The 14,882-nt window shown below is 39.0% G+C and overlaps 1 protein-coding gene across 1 annotated transcript in view; it reads right to left on the bottom strand.

Annotated features, from left to right (window-relative positions):
- LOC111160929 (zinc finger DHHC-type containing 15) overlaps positions 1 to 13,614 on the bottom strand; it is a 102,861-nt gene extending 89,247 nt beyond the window's left edge. The window contains exon 1 of the mRNA XM_022524327.1: positions 13,479 to 13,614. Within this exon, the coding sequence (XP_022380035.1) occupies positions 13,479 to 13,614 (136 nt within the window). The remainder of the gene's footprint in view (positions 1 to 13,478) is intronic.
- Positions 13,615 to 14,882: the final 1,268 nt, after the last annotated feature.

The raw sequence follows: 14,882 nt of genomic DNA, 5'->3' as shown, positions 1-14,882 counted from the left end.
TAGTTGTTTTCTTTGCTGTACAGAAGCTTTTTATTTTGACATAGTCCCATAGCATATTTTTGCTTTTATTTCTATTGCCTCAGGAGACAGATCTAAAAAAAATGTTGCCATGGTTGATGTCAGAGAAATTATTGGTTGTGTTCTCTTCTAGGATTTTTATGGCTTCAGGTCTCACATTTAGGCTTTTCTTTTTCTCTTATTTTCCTTTATTATGTTATGTTAGTCACTGTAGTACATCATTAGTTTTTCATGTAGTGTTCCATGATTCATTGTTTGCGTATAACACCCAGTGCTCCATGCAATACATGCCCTCCTTAATACCCATCACTGGGCTAACCCATCCCCCACCCCCCCTTCTGAAAGCCTCAGTTTTGTTTCCCAGCGTCCATAGTCTCTCATGGTTCATCTCCCTCTCTGATTTCCCCCCCTTCATTTTCCCCTTGCTTCTCCTAATGTCCTCCATGCTATTCCTTATGTTCTACATGTAAGTGAAACCATATGATAATTGGCTCTCTCTGCTTGACTTATTTCACTTAGTATAATCCACTCCAGTTCCATCCATGTTGATGCAAATGGTGGGTATTCATCCTTTCTGAAGGTTGAGCAATATTCCATTGTAGATATGGACCACACCTTCTTTATCCATTAGTCTGTTGAAGGGCATCTTGGCTCCTTCCACAATTTGGCTATTGTGGACACTGCTACTGTGAATATTGGGGTGCATATGGCCCTTATTTTCACTACATCTTTATCTTTGGGGTAAAGACCTAGTAGTGCAATTGCTGGGTCATAAGGTAGCTCTATTTTTAACATCTTGAGGAAACTCCATGCTGTTTTCCAGAGTGGCTACACCAGCTTGCATTCCCACCAACAGTGTAAGAGGGTTCCCCTTTCTCCATATCTTTACCAATATTGTTTCCTGTTTTGTTAATTTTGGCCATTCTGTGTAATGTGGTATCTCATTGTGGTTTTGATTTGAATCTCCCTGATGGCTAGTGATGTTGATCATTTTTTCATGTGTCTGTTAGCTATTTGTATGTCTTTTTTGGAGAAATGTCTGTTATGTCTTCTGTCCATTTTTTTTACTGGGTTATTAGTTTTTTGAGTATTGAGTTTGAGAAGTTCTTTATGGATCTTGGATATCAACCCTTTGTAATGTCACTTGCAAATATCCTCTCCCATTCCATGGGCTGCCTCTTAGTTTTGTTGACTGTTTACTTTGCTGTGCAGAAGTTTTTTATGTTGAAGTCCTTTTAAGACATGTCTCCAAAGGAAAGTGAAACAAAAACATTTAGGCCGTTAATCTAGTATGGAAGTTCTTCAAAAAGTTAAAAATAGAACTACGCTGTGATCCAGTAAGCACACTACTGGATATTGACAGCAAAAATGCAAAAACGCTAATTCAAAAAGATACATGCATTCCTATGTTTATTGCAGCATTATTTAAAATAGCCAAACTATGGAAGCAGCCTAAGTGTTCATCAATAGTCAAATAGCTAAAGATATGGTATATATTTGTTCAATGGAATATTATTCAGCCATAAATAAGAATTAAATCTTGCCATTTGCAACAAAATGGACAGAGGTAGAGAATATAATGCTAAGCAAAACAAGTAAGAGATAGACAACAAATACCTTATGATTTTATTCATAGGTAGATTGTAAGAAACAGAGCTAGCAAGCACAGGAAAAAGAGAGAGAAACCAAGAAACTTGACTCTTAACTAAAGAGAACAAACTGATGGTTACCAGAGGGTAGGCTGTGGGGAGAAATGGGTGAAATAGGTGATGGGGATTAAGGAGTGCAAGTGTGATGATGAGCATGGAGTAATGTATAGAATTGCTGAATCACTATATTGTATACCTGAAACTAATATAACATTTTATGTTAACTATACTAGAAATAAATTTGTTTTTGAAAAAAGAAATTAGGAATAGAAGTGAAGTTTCTTAACTTGATAAAGGGCATTTATGGAAAACACACAGCTAACAGTATACTCAATGAAAAAAGACTAAAAACTTTTTGCTTCAGATAAGAAACAAGGAAAGGATACCTGTTTTTACCACTTCTGTTCATGTTGTTCTTCAAGTTTTAGGCAGTGCAATAAGGCCAAGAAAAAGAAAAAAAACCCAAATTGGAAAGAAGGAATGAAATTATTTCTATTCACAGATGATGTGATCCTACTGTATAAATAATTCTAAGGAACAACTGAAAAACCTCTTAGAGCTAATAAGCAAATTCAGTGAAATTACAGAATATAAGATCAAGAGTACATAGTTTTATTTCTGTGCACTAGCAAAGAAAAATCAGAAAAGGAAATTTTAAAAAAGATTCTGAATTGAGATCCCAGGAGTTAAGATGGCAGAGGAATAAGGAAACTGAATTTCACCTGGTCCCTGTAATTCAGCTAGGTAGTTACCAAATCATTCTGAACAAATGTAAAATAAATCAGGTATCTGAGAACAGAATTGCTGTAATTCTACAAATAGAAAAGTGACCACTTTTTGGAAGGTAGGAGGTCTGGAGCTATGAATCTGGGGTGATACATCTGAAGATAGGGAAGAGGGGCAGGAGCTAGCTTAAAGAAACCACTACAAAGTATTTGAGCAGTGGAGTGCAAAATCAGAACTTTTAGAAGACTGCTACAGTGTGGAGCATCCATGGCTTAGAAGACTGCTATAGTGTGGAGCATCCATGGCTTAAAGGTGAGCAGGTGGTGAAGCAGGGCAGAATCTCAGGTGGGACAGTGTGGTATCATGATCCCTGGGATCACAAGAACAGGGGTGACTGAATGTAACAGTTTCCAGGCTTCAGAGTGGGGAAACCAGTTGAAAATGGAGGGTCTAGGCACCAAATTTCTGCTCAGTGTTGCCATAAACTGCAAACTGCTACAACGTCAAGCAGCTATTCTCCAGGCAGGGGCCCAGCAAAAGGCAGAAGTGCAGTGAGACTCCCCTCCCTCCCCCAGGAGGAATGGTGTGGGTTCACACCACAGGAGTCCATAAAGTTGGAAGACTAGAAAGTGTGACATGTGCCTGAGATAAAAATGCCCGGTCACAGGCTGGGTGAACACAGAGTTCAAGCAGAAACCAGGGAGACAAGAGAGATTGACTGCTTTTCTGTGAGGGCTCACTGAAGAGTCAGGTAGCAATATTTAAGCTCCAGGGCTAGAGATCTGGGAGCTGCCATTTTTTTTTAAAGATTTTATTTATTTATTTGTGAGAGAGAGCAAAAGAGTGAGCACAGGCAGGCGGAATGGCAGGCAGAGGCAGAGGGAGAAGCAGGCTTCCCCGCCAAGCAAGGAGCCCGATGCGGGCCTCGATCCCAAGATGCTGGAATCATGACCCGAGCTGAAGGCAGCTGCCCAACCAACTGAGCCACCCAGGCGTCCCTGGGTGCTGCCATTTTAATCTCCCCCATTGGTGCTGAAAGCCCTCAGGGAGGAAAATAGCACTGCATAGTACAATCTGCAGCCCCTTACATTGAGCACACCTCTGGCAAGGGGAACACAATTCTACCTGGGCATGTACGTCTGAGAATCACTGTAACAGGCCCCTCCCCCCACAAGAACAGTAGAAACAATTCACTGGCATGAAGTTTACTGATCATAGAGAATGGCAAGACTTCAGTACTTGGGGGAAACAGAATATAGCATTCATTTTTTTTATTATTTTTTTATTACTATTACTATTATTCTTATATATATAGCATATATACTATTATTATTACTATATATACTATTATTACTATTATCTTTTGTCTTTTAGTTTTATTTTTCCAGCTATTTTCTTATTTTTAAAATTCTTTTTTCATGTTTATCTTAACATTATATATATATATATATATATATATATATATATATATATACATATATATATAAAATTTTTGGTTTCCTTCATTGTATTTTATTGTGTTTTTGTATATATAGGTTTTTCTCTTTTTTCTATTTTGAGGTCTAGTTTCCTTTATCAAACAAACCAAACAAACCAAAATCCCCCAGGATCTAGTTTGTCTTGTTTTGCTTTACTTCTTGTTTGGCTTTTTTCTTATTTTGATCTGGTTCCATTTTCTTCTAGTTAGTTTTGTTTGTATTTTTCTGGTGTTGTTGTTAATTTTGCCTTTTCTCTCTCTTTCTTTTATTCATTTCTGGACATAATGATGAGATGGAGAAACTCAACCCAAAAGAAAGAATAGGTAGAAGTACTCACTTCTAGGAATTTAATCAATATGGTTATAAGTAAGACATCAGAACTAGAAATCAGAACAAAAATTATAAAGGCACTAGCTGGGATGGAAAAAAGCACAGAAGACAGTAGAAAATCACTCACTGTAGAAATAAAATCTAATCAGGTCGAAATTAAAAATGCGATTCCTGAGATACAGTAAAAAATGGAAGCTCTAACAGCTAGTATAAATGAGACAGAAGACAGAGTCAGAGATATAGAAGTCAGGGATATATAAAACAAGGAAGCTGAGAAAAGAGAGAAACACAGCTATTAGAACATGAAGGGAGAGTGAGAGAAATCAAGAGATACAATAAAGCAAAATAATATTAAAATAAAACAAGGGTCCCAGTAGATGAAGGGGGGCAGAAGGGTTATTTGAACAAATTATAACTGAGAACTTCCCTAATCTGGGGAAGGAAACAGGCATTCAAGTCCAGGAGGCATACTGAACCCCCCTCAAAATCAATAAAAATAGGTCAACACCTTGACATACAATAGTGAAACTTGAATATTTCAGAAGTAAAGAGAAAATCCTGAAAGCAGCTCTGGAAAAAAATCCTTAACCTACAAGGGTAAAAAGATAAAGCTGGAAGCAAACCTGTCCAAAGAGACCTGCCAGGCCAGAAAGGACTGGCTAAGTGGGAAAACTATGCAGCCAAGAATACTTTATCCAGCAAGCCTGTCATTCAGAATAGGAGAGATGGTTTCTGGGAAAAACAAAACTAAAGGAATTTGTGAACACTAAACCAGCCCTGCAAGAAATATTAGAGGAGATCCTTTGAGCAGAGAGAGAGAGCCCAAAAGTAACAAAGACCAGAAAGGAACAGAAACAATCTACAGAAACAGCTTTACAGGTTATAAAACGACACTAAATTCATATCTTTCAATAATTACTATGAATGAATATGGACAAAAAGCTCTAATCAAAAAACACAGGGTATCAGATTGAATTGAAAAACAAGACCCATCGAAATGCATTGTATAAGAGACTCATTTTATAACCAAAGACATTTTCAGATTGAAAGAAAGGGGGTAGAGAACAATTTATCATTCAAATGGACATCAAAAGAAAGCTGGAGTAGCCATAGTTATATCAGACAAACTAGATTTCAAACCAAAGACTGAAATAAGAAATTAAGAAAGACACTATATCATAATAAAAGGGTCTATCCAACAAGATCTAAGAATTTTAAATATTTATGTCCCTAACTAGGGAGCAGCCAACTGTATAAACCAATTAATAACAAAATTTAAAAAAATACTTTGATAATAGTACAATCCTAGTAGTGGATTTTAACACCCCACTCACAGCAATGGACAAATTATCTAAGCAGAAGATCAACAGGGAAACAAGGGCTTTAAATGACACACTGGACCAGATAGACTTTACAGATATAGTCAGAGCATTTCATCCTAAAACAACAGAATACATATTCTTCTCCAGTGCACATGAAATATCCTACAGAATAGATCACAAATCAGATGTCAACTGGTACAAAAAGACTGAGATCATACCATGCATATTTTCAGATCACAGTGCTTTAAAACTTGAACTTAATCACATGAGAAAAATTGGAAAGAACAAAACCACATGGAGGTTAAGGAGCATGCTAGTAAAGAATGAATGGGTCAACCAGGGATATAAGAACAATTAAAAAATACATGTAAACAAATAAAAATGAAAACAAGATAGTTCAGAACCTTTGGGATACAGCAAAGGTGGTCCTAAGCAGGAAATAAATAGCCATAAAGGTCCTTCTCAAAAAACAAGAAAAGTCTCAAATATACAACATAAACTTATACAAAAAGGAGCTGGAAAAAGAACAGCAAATAAAGCCAAAATCCAGCTGGAAAAGAGAAATAACAAAGATTAGAGCAGAAATCAATGATACAGAAAGAAAAAAAAAACAGAACAGATCAAAGAAACTAGGAGCTAGTTCTTTCAAATTAATAAGATAGATAAACCCTTAGCCAAATTTATCAAAAAGAAAAGTGAAAGGACCCAAATGAATAAAATCAAGAGTGAAAGAGGAGAAATCACAACCAACACTGAAGAAATACAACTGTAAGAGAATATTATGAGCAATTATATGACAACAAATTAGGCAATCTGGAAAAAATGGACGCATTCCTACAAACATACAAATTACCAAAACTGAAACAGAAAGAAACAGAAAACCGGAACAGACTCCTAATCAGCTATGAAACTGAAACAGTAGGGGGCGCCTGGGTGGCTCAGTGGGTTAAGCCTCTGCCTTCTGCTCAGGTAATGATCTCAGGGTCCTGGAATCAAGCCCTACATTGGGCTCTCTGCTCAGCAGGGAGACTGCTTCCCCCTCCCCCTCTCTGCCTCTCTGCCTTTCTGCCTACTTGTAATCTCTCTCTGTCAAATAAATAAATAAAATCTTAAAAAAAAAAGAAATTGAAACAGTAATAAAAAATCACCCAATAAACAAGAGTCCAGGGCCAGATGGCCTCCCAGGGGAATTCTACAAAACATTTAAAGAAGAATTAATACCTTTTCTTCTGAAGCTGTTTCAAAAAAAAAAAAAGAAGGAAAATTTCTATGAGGGCAGCATTACCTTGATCCCCAAACCAAAAAAAGACCCCAGCAAAAAGGAGATTTACAAGCAATATCCCTGATGAACATGGATGTAAAAATTCTTACAAAGATACTAGCTAATAGGATCCAATAGTACACTAAAAGGATTACTCACCACCACCAAATAGGATTTACTCCTGGGTTGCAGAGGTGGTTCACTATCCACAAATCCATCAATGTGATACACCACATTAACAAAAGAAAGAACAAGAACATTAAGATCCTCTCAATAGATGCAGAAAAAGCATTTGACAAAATACAGAATCCTTTCTTGATAAAAACCGTCTGTAGTGTACGGATTGAAGGAGCATACCTCCGTATCATAAAAACCATATATGAAAAACTCACCATGAATATCATCCTCAATGGGGAAAACTGAAAGTTTTGTCCTAAGGTCAGGAATATGACAAGGATGTTCACTCTCACCACTGCTGTTCAACACAGTACTGGAAGGCCTGGCCTTAGCAATCATATAACAAAAAGAAATTAAAGGCATCTAAATTGGCAAAGAAGAAGTCAAACCTTCTCTCTTCCCAGACTACATGATGCTCTATGCAGAAAACCAAGAAGACTCCACCCAAAAATTGCTAGAACTGATACAGAAATTCCACAAATTAGTAAGGCATAAAACCAATGCACAGAAGTCAGTTGCATTTCTATATAATGACTATAAGGCAGAAGAAAGAGAAATGAAGGAATTGATCCCATTTACAATTGCACCAAAAACCCTTAGAGATCTAGGAATAAACATAACCAAAAAGGTAAATGATCTGTACTCTGAAAACTATGGAATACTTATGAAAGAAATTGAGGAAGACACAGAGAAATAGAAAAACATTCCATGCTCCTGGATTGGAAGAACAAATAATGTTAAAATGTCTATACGACCCAAAGCAAATCATCCATTCAATGGATGGAATGGAATGATTCCAATGGATGGAATGATGGAAAATACCATCAACATTTTTCACAGATCTGGAAAAAATAATCTTATAGAACTAGAAAAGTATGGAATTTGTATGGAACTAGAAAAGACCCAGAATAGCTAGAAGAATGTCAAAAAAGAAAATCAAAATTTGAGGCATCACAATTCCAGATTTCAGGTTGTATTTACAAAGCTGTAATCATCAAGACAGTATGATACTAGCACAAAAACAGACATAGATGAATGAAAAGAATAGAGAATCCAGAAATGGACCCTCAACCCTATGTTCAATTAATCTTTGACAAAGCAGGAGAGAATAACCGAGGAAAAAAGACAGTCTCTTCAACAAACAGTGTTGGGAAAAATTGGACAGCCACATGCAGAAGAATGAAACTGGACCATTTCCTTACACCATACATAAAAATAGACTCAACATGGATGAATGTCCTAAATGTGAGACAGCAATCCATCAAAATCCTAGAGGAGAGCACAGGCAGGAACCTCTTCAACTTCTGCAGCAGCAACTTCTTGCTAGACATGTCTCCAAAGGCAAGGGAACGAAAAGGCAAAAATGAACTATTGGGACTTCAAAATCAAAAGCTTTCGCACAGCAAAGGAAACAGTCAACAAAACCAAAAGACAACCAACAGAATGGGACAAGATATTTGCAAATGACATATCAGATCAAGGACTAGTACCCAAAATCTAAAAAGAACTTATCAAACTCAACACCCAAAGAACAAATAATCCAGTCAAGAAATGGGCTGAAGACATGAACAGACATTTCTCCCAAGAAGACATACAAATGGCTAACAGACACATGAAAAAAATGCTCAATATCCCTTGGCATCAGGGAAATACAAATCAAAACCACAATGAGACGACACCTCACACCAGTCAGAATGGCTAAAATTAAAAAAAGTCAGGAAATGACAGATGTTGGTAAGGATGTGAAAAAAGGGAACCTTCCTACACTGTTGGTAGGAATGCAAGCTGAAGCAGCCACTTTGGAAAAGAGTACAGAGGTTCCTCAAGAAGTTTAAAATAGAGCTACCCTATGACCCAGCAATTGCACTACTGGTTATTTACTCCAAAGATACAAATGTAGTGATCCCAAGGGGCATTTGCACCCCAATGTTTATAGCATCATTGTCCATAATAGCCAAATTGGAAAGAGCCCAGATGTCCACTGACAGATGAATGGATAAAGAAGATGTGGTGTGTATATATATATATATATATATATATATATATACACATATATATACACACACACACATATATGTGTATATATACATATATACATACATACAATGGAATATTAGGCAGCCATCAAAAAGAATGGAATCTTGCTATTTGCAATGACATGGATAGAACTAGAGGGTATTATGCTAAGCAAAAGAAGTCAGTCAGAGAAAGACAATTATCATATGAGCTCACTGGTATGTGGACTTTAAGAAACAAAATGGGATCATAGGGGAAGACGGAAAAAAATAAAAAATAAAAGAAGACAAAACCAGAGAGGGAGACAAATCATAGGAGACTCTTAAGGATAGGAAACAAAAGCATTGCTGAAGGGGTAGGGGGTGCACAGATGGGGTAAATGGGTGATGGAAATTAAGGAGGACATGTGATGTAATGAGCACTGGGTATTATATAAGAATGATGAGTCACAGGTCTCTACCTCTGAAACCAATAATATATTTTATGTTAATTAATTGAATTTAAATAAAAAATGTTTAAAAATGGGCAAAAGACATAAATAGACATTGTTCAAAGAAGATATACAGATGCGGCATATTCTTTAACTCTCACAACAATGCTCTAAATGGCATATAGTAGATGCTAAGGAAATATTTGTGGTATGAATGAACAACCATATAAGGAAGGAACCATGTGAGGCAACCTTGGTTGAGAAAGAGTAGGCAAATTGCCACAGATCTCCTAATTAGTAAGTGGCAGAATTCAAACTTTAAAAGACAAAAATACCACTTTTGGCTTGAGTTCTAACCTGAAATTACAGATAAAGACATCAGGTTCTATTTCTAGGAAGAAGGTCCTTAATATTACTTTTTGAGTCATATTGAAATTTAAACTGTTAATTTGGTTGTGTTGTTTTGGTTTCAAACAGCCTTGACACCCAATTCCCCACTATTTCTTAAACAAGTGACTTAGGAAGATTTGATTTAACCTCTCTGAAACCAAGGTTTCAGAAAATTGTAAAATGAAGATGACAGAATGAAGGTGGGGCCAGAATTAGAAGTGAAGGCTACCTTACTCTCCTGGTTTTTAAATAATGGTAACTGATGCAAAATGTTAAGAAAACACTGTGCAGACCAAATAAAATACATCTGCAGGTGACATTTGGCCCATTAGTCACAAGTTTTGCCTTCTGTATTTGTTTTTTTTTAAGATTTTATTTATTTATTTGACACAGAGAGGGAGATCACAGGTAGGCAGAGAGGGGGGGGAAGAGAGCAGAGAGCACGATTTGGGGCTCAATCCGAGGACCCTGAGACCATGACCTGAGCCAAAGGCAGAGGCTTAACCCACTGAACCACCCAGGCGCCCCGCCTTCTCTATTTGTTAAGAGAAGGCAGAGAGTTAGGACACTATAGTGGTTAAAGCATGGGCTATGGAACCATATTGCCTGGGTTGCCACCCAAGTTGGGCCATTTACTAGTTCTATGACCCTAGGCAACCTTTTTCATCTGTCTGTACCTTAGTTTTCTTGTCTTTAAAATAGGAATGTACCTTAGAAGCTCGTTATGAGAATTGAGTTTGGGTGTGTCGGGGGGGGGGCGGGTGTACTGCACAGGCACCATTTAAAACAGTGCCTGGCATATAACAAGTGATCTGCAAATATGTTAAATAAAGCAAAATTTAAAAGCGCTAAGCTTCCTTTAACTATTTTCACTAATTCCAGTTTGATATTTACCTCAGTTTGCACATCTATAAAATGGGGACAAAATATGGTATGGTTTGTATGGTTATTGTCAGGACTAAGTAATTTAATATAGAGAGAATTAAGATTATCTACAGTATTTACATTGCCTAGAACAGATTAAGCACTATGTAATTGTCAGCCATTACTATTATTAATTTTTAAAATGAATGCTTGGCTAAGCTCATGTAAGTCAGTACTGCAAAACTTTAAAATATGCTTAGTAGTGTTTACAAGATGGCACTGATCTTAAGAAGCAAAGCCCATAGTATAATATTGGAGCTGAATTTTTAACCCAGTAGTCAATCATTCAAAAAAGCCAAGTGCTGAAGTCTGAGAACAGTAAAACTTCCCAATCATTGCATAGCCCACTTAATACTCATCAATAAAGCTGAGGTTTATTGTTGAGGTAAAGTTTGAAATAAACTTTGAGATAAAAAGGAAAAAGCCTAAATTTGCATCTATAAAGGCAACTAATTGAATTTATTTTTTAACATCTCAGTACATTTTCTTTTTTAAAAAAAGATTTTATTTATTTATTTGACAGACAGAGATCACAAGTAGGCAGAGAGGCAGGCAGAGAGAGAGAGGAGGAAGCAGACTCCCTGCCGAGCAGAGAGCCTGATGCAGGGCTCTATTCCAGGACCCTGGGATCATGACCTGAGCCAAAGGCAGAGGCTTTAACCCACTGAGCCACCCAGGTGCCCCTCAGTACATTTTCAATAATAAATCTAAAAAGGAGAGGTAGAAAATTCAAACTCCCATGCACAGTTAGAAGAAATTTTTATACTGGGAAACACAGTTATCTCCTGGCTCCCTACTTAATCTCCACCTACCTGGGGTAAACTATTATTTTGTCAAATATGTAAGAGAAGGAAGTTGTAAGAAGGGTCAGGTCCTGGGGTTGGATAAAACAACAACCTAATCATAATTTTTAAGATGTTAAGAGCCTAGTATAAAGAAATAAAGATATTGTGGAAGGACATGACAGTTCATAGATGACAAATGGGACAAATAAGATACCTAGTGTGAGGGAACCAGAAATATGTTGGAACTTCATACTGAATGAATGGGGATCATTGCAGGACACAAGTTTAAAGGTGCTAGACGTTGTATTTCTTATACTTAAGTGACAATAACTATTAGTGAATCTCTTTTGAGAAGAGATGGAAATTCTTCAATGGGAGAGGATAGAGGCAAGGGGAGATCTCACTTGAGCAAAAGAGAAGGTCTGTTGTGAGGAGACAGGATATAATATAAAAACTCCATTGTGAATTTGTAAGAACACCATAAAACCTTTAGTGATAAGGATAGGTGACTGGGGCGATACAACTGGGGAACATACAGGATTGGATGTTGTGGTTTGTGTCAGGAAATACTGTGGAATTCTGAGTTTGAAAGCATAAGATATGATGTGGGAATCATTTTCTAGATAAGGGGATGGAACGCTCTATAATGTGACAGGACAGGGTACAAGAGGAGATTCTAGATTTATAAAAGGGATGGTCTAATAAAACAGGACAAGACATGAGGCTAACATGGACTGGGAAGGATATATTAGAAATCCCAGTAGAAAAGGATGGTGTTTTCCTAGTTTGAGAAGACAGGGGAAAGGACAACCCTAGAGGGAAATAAGGTAAAATAATAATAATAACAATAATAATAATAAAAACTTAGAGAAAGAGGATGGCAAAATGTGGGGCTAACAATAGAAGAGAACTGCAGGAGGTGGGGAGTAGTTTTCAAAAAAGATAACAAGGGGGGAGTAACATTAGAAAAGTAGTGGCCCTTGGGGGGCTGTATGAGATGTTGTAGAAAGTCTTATGGGAGGGTAAAGAGGACACTAATATGAGAAGAGAGTGGACAGGCATGACTATATTGTGATAAAAGCAGGGTGCCTAGTATGAGATGTGAGAAAATAATGTGAGGACCCTAATGGAAAAGAGTGAATGCTCCTCAAAACAGGAGAGCAGAAGAGAAGAAACCCCTTCTATTCTGATAAAATCAGGGGCTCTAATGTGAGGGGACAGGACAAGATGTATTGTAGGACTCTTATTCCACTGGAGAAGATGACAAAATGGTAAAACCCCCAGGGCAGAGAATAAAGGGGCCATTTTCATTTTATGAAAAGGGGAGACCCAGTGGGATAAAACAAGGCATACTGGGGGGTCTTAAGTGGGAGAAGCTGTGAAGCACTTCAGCCAGTGTGAGAGGATCATGGAAAAAGGATGAATTCCAGTGTTGCAAAAAAGAGTGCTAGTAAGAGAGTACAGGAAATGTTTTGGGCTTCCTTAGTAGGAAGGAATGCGAAAATGTGGGGCTCCTAGTTGGATGCTTTGGTGGGATTCGTAGTGCAAGCAGTTTAATGATACAGGGTGTGTTTTCTCAATTCTGTAGGGTGGGAGCCCCCAGAACGAGAACACCAGGCACAAGTGGTTGTCCTGTATGAGAAAAGGGGGCTCTAGTGGAAAGTGCCAGGAGATTCTTGTGGGTATGGCCAGGGAATAAGGGAAAAAACCCTCAGTGGGAAGTAATGGCGACATGCTGGGACCCTCATGGGAAGACTGTGAAGAAATACTGTGAGAGGCCAAGGCTGAAGACGAGGAGGTCTCCCCAGAACTAAGAACAAACAACCCCCTCCCCTCAAAAAAAAAAAAAAAAAAAAAAAGCCCTGCAGCGTGAGGGCTAAGAACACCGGGAGGGAGACGCCAGTGTGAAGGGTAGGACAGACAATTATGCTGGAGCATAATTTCCCCACCGTAGGTGCCCAGCTCCACTTACCCAGGCAGAGTTCAAAGACGTAGGCGTAGTAGGACCAAAGCACAACGAGGACAATAACGAGCACTGGCACCCAGGAAAGTACTCGGCGGCAGCACCGTAGCCCCCCGGACAGAGCCATCTTCCAGCTCCGCCGCATCTTTGGATCGAAGATCGACCGAGCAGGCCTGCCGGCGCTGAGTCTGAACTGCCCGGCAGGGAGCTGGGAGGCAGGAAGGCGCGCTGTGCGGCGCTCCACTGCCTAGCCTGGCGGGAACCCTCTCAAGGAGCAGATACCACCTGTAAGGCTGCGGGGCAGATCGCGCCCGGCCTGGCACGGTGCGCGTGAGTCATGGCGAGGAGGAACTGGCCTTGTTGGAGTGGAAGGTGATCCGCCCGGCAGTCGAGGCTGGGCACGCCAGGAGGGAATGCAGTCCCTCCCCTTTCCTCCTCTTCCACACCCTTGCCACAGCGCTACATGCAGAGCTAGACCTCTGCAAAACAGCGAAGCGCAAGAAATTTGGGTCCGCCCATCCGCGTTTACTGCACTGCGTCCCCCCCGCCCCATCTCCCTTCTGATCTCTTTCTGGGTTTTTTTGTTGTTGTTGTTGGGTTTTTTTGTTGTTGTTGATTTTGTTTGTTTTGTTTTCGGTCTCTCTGTTTCCCCCCTCAACACAAACGCGGGAGCACACGTACACGCTGTACGAAAGATGCCAGCCATAGCCTCTCAACACTGAAAGGTTATCCAACCCCATCCTCCCACTGCCGCTTGAACAATGTGCTTAACGCGTAGTGCCGCAATCACTGCTTAGGTAAGTCAGTTCACAGGACGCTCCCTCCTTCCTTCTCCTCCTCCCTTACCCCTGAGTTTAGCTTCGTCCATTTTCAGAGCAAATAAACCCATTGGAATGGAAAAACGAACGAAGGGGACTTTAATTCTGTGAGGGGTCAGGGAAAGATGCAAAGGTAGTAATATTTAATCAGCTTTAATAGCAAATGTTTTCTAGGCAGACGAGAGGGTAAGGATCTTTCAGACAGAGGAAGCAACGTTTGCAAAAGCATAGAGTCATAAAAATCCAAAAGTGTCCAAGGAACAACTAATATGCCTGGAGAGGGTGTGTGAGGATGAGAGGCTGGACTGAGACTGGGAATATAGGCTGAGGGAACAGTGTGAGGGTCCTTATACGCCCTGCCTGGGTGTGTGAGCAAAATCCTATAAAGCAGGTTACTATGAACAGCCATTAAAGGTTTGGGAGAATGGAATGACATTAGCAGAGATGTATTTTTGTGAATACACAAAAATGAGAGAGGAGAGGAGGACTGCCTGGAAGCCCAGTTAGCAAGCAATTTAATTCAACAAATGTTTTGGGATGGTTGCTTTGTGTAGGTCAACTTTGGTATAAAAAGAATGAATAAACAGGAGGCCTG

Source organism: Enhydra lutris, unplaced genomic scaffold (assembly GCF_002288905.1).
Source record: "Enhydra lutris kenyoni isolate GAN:26980312 unplaced genomic scaffold, ASM228890v2 scaffoldscaffold79, whole genome shotgun sequence".
NCBI lineage: Eukaryota > Metazoa > Chordata > Mammalia > Carnivora > Mustelidae > Enhydra > Enhydra lutris.
The sequence above is the reverse complement of the archived record's forward strand: the minus strand, read 5'-3'. Positions and strand labels throughout refer to the sequence as shown.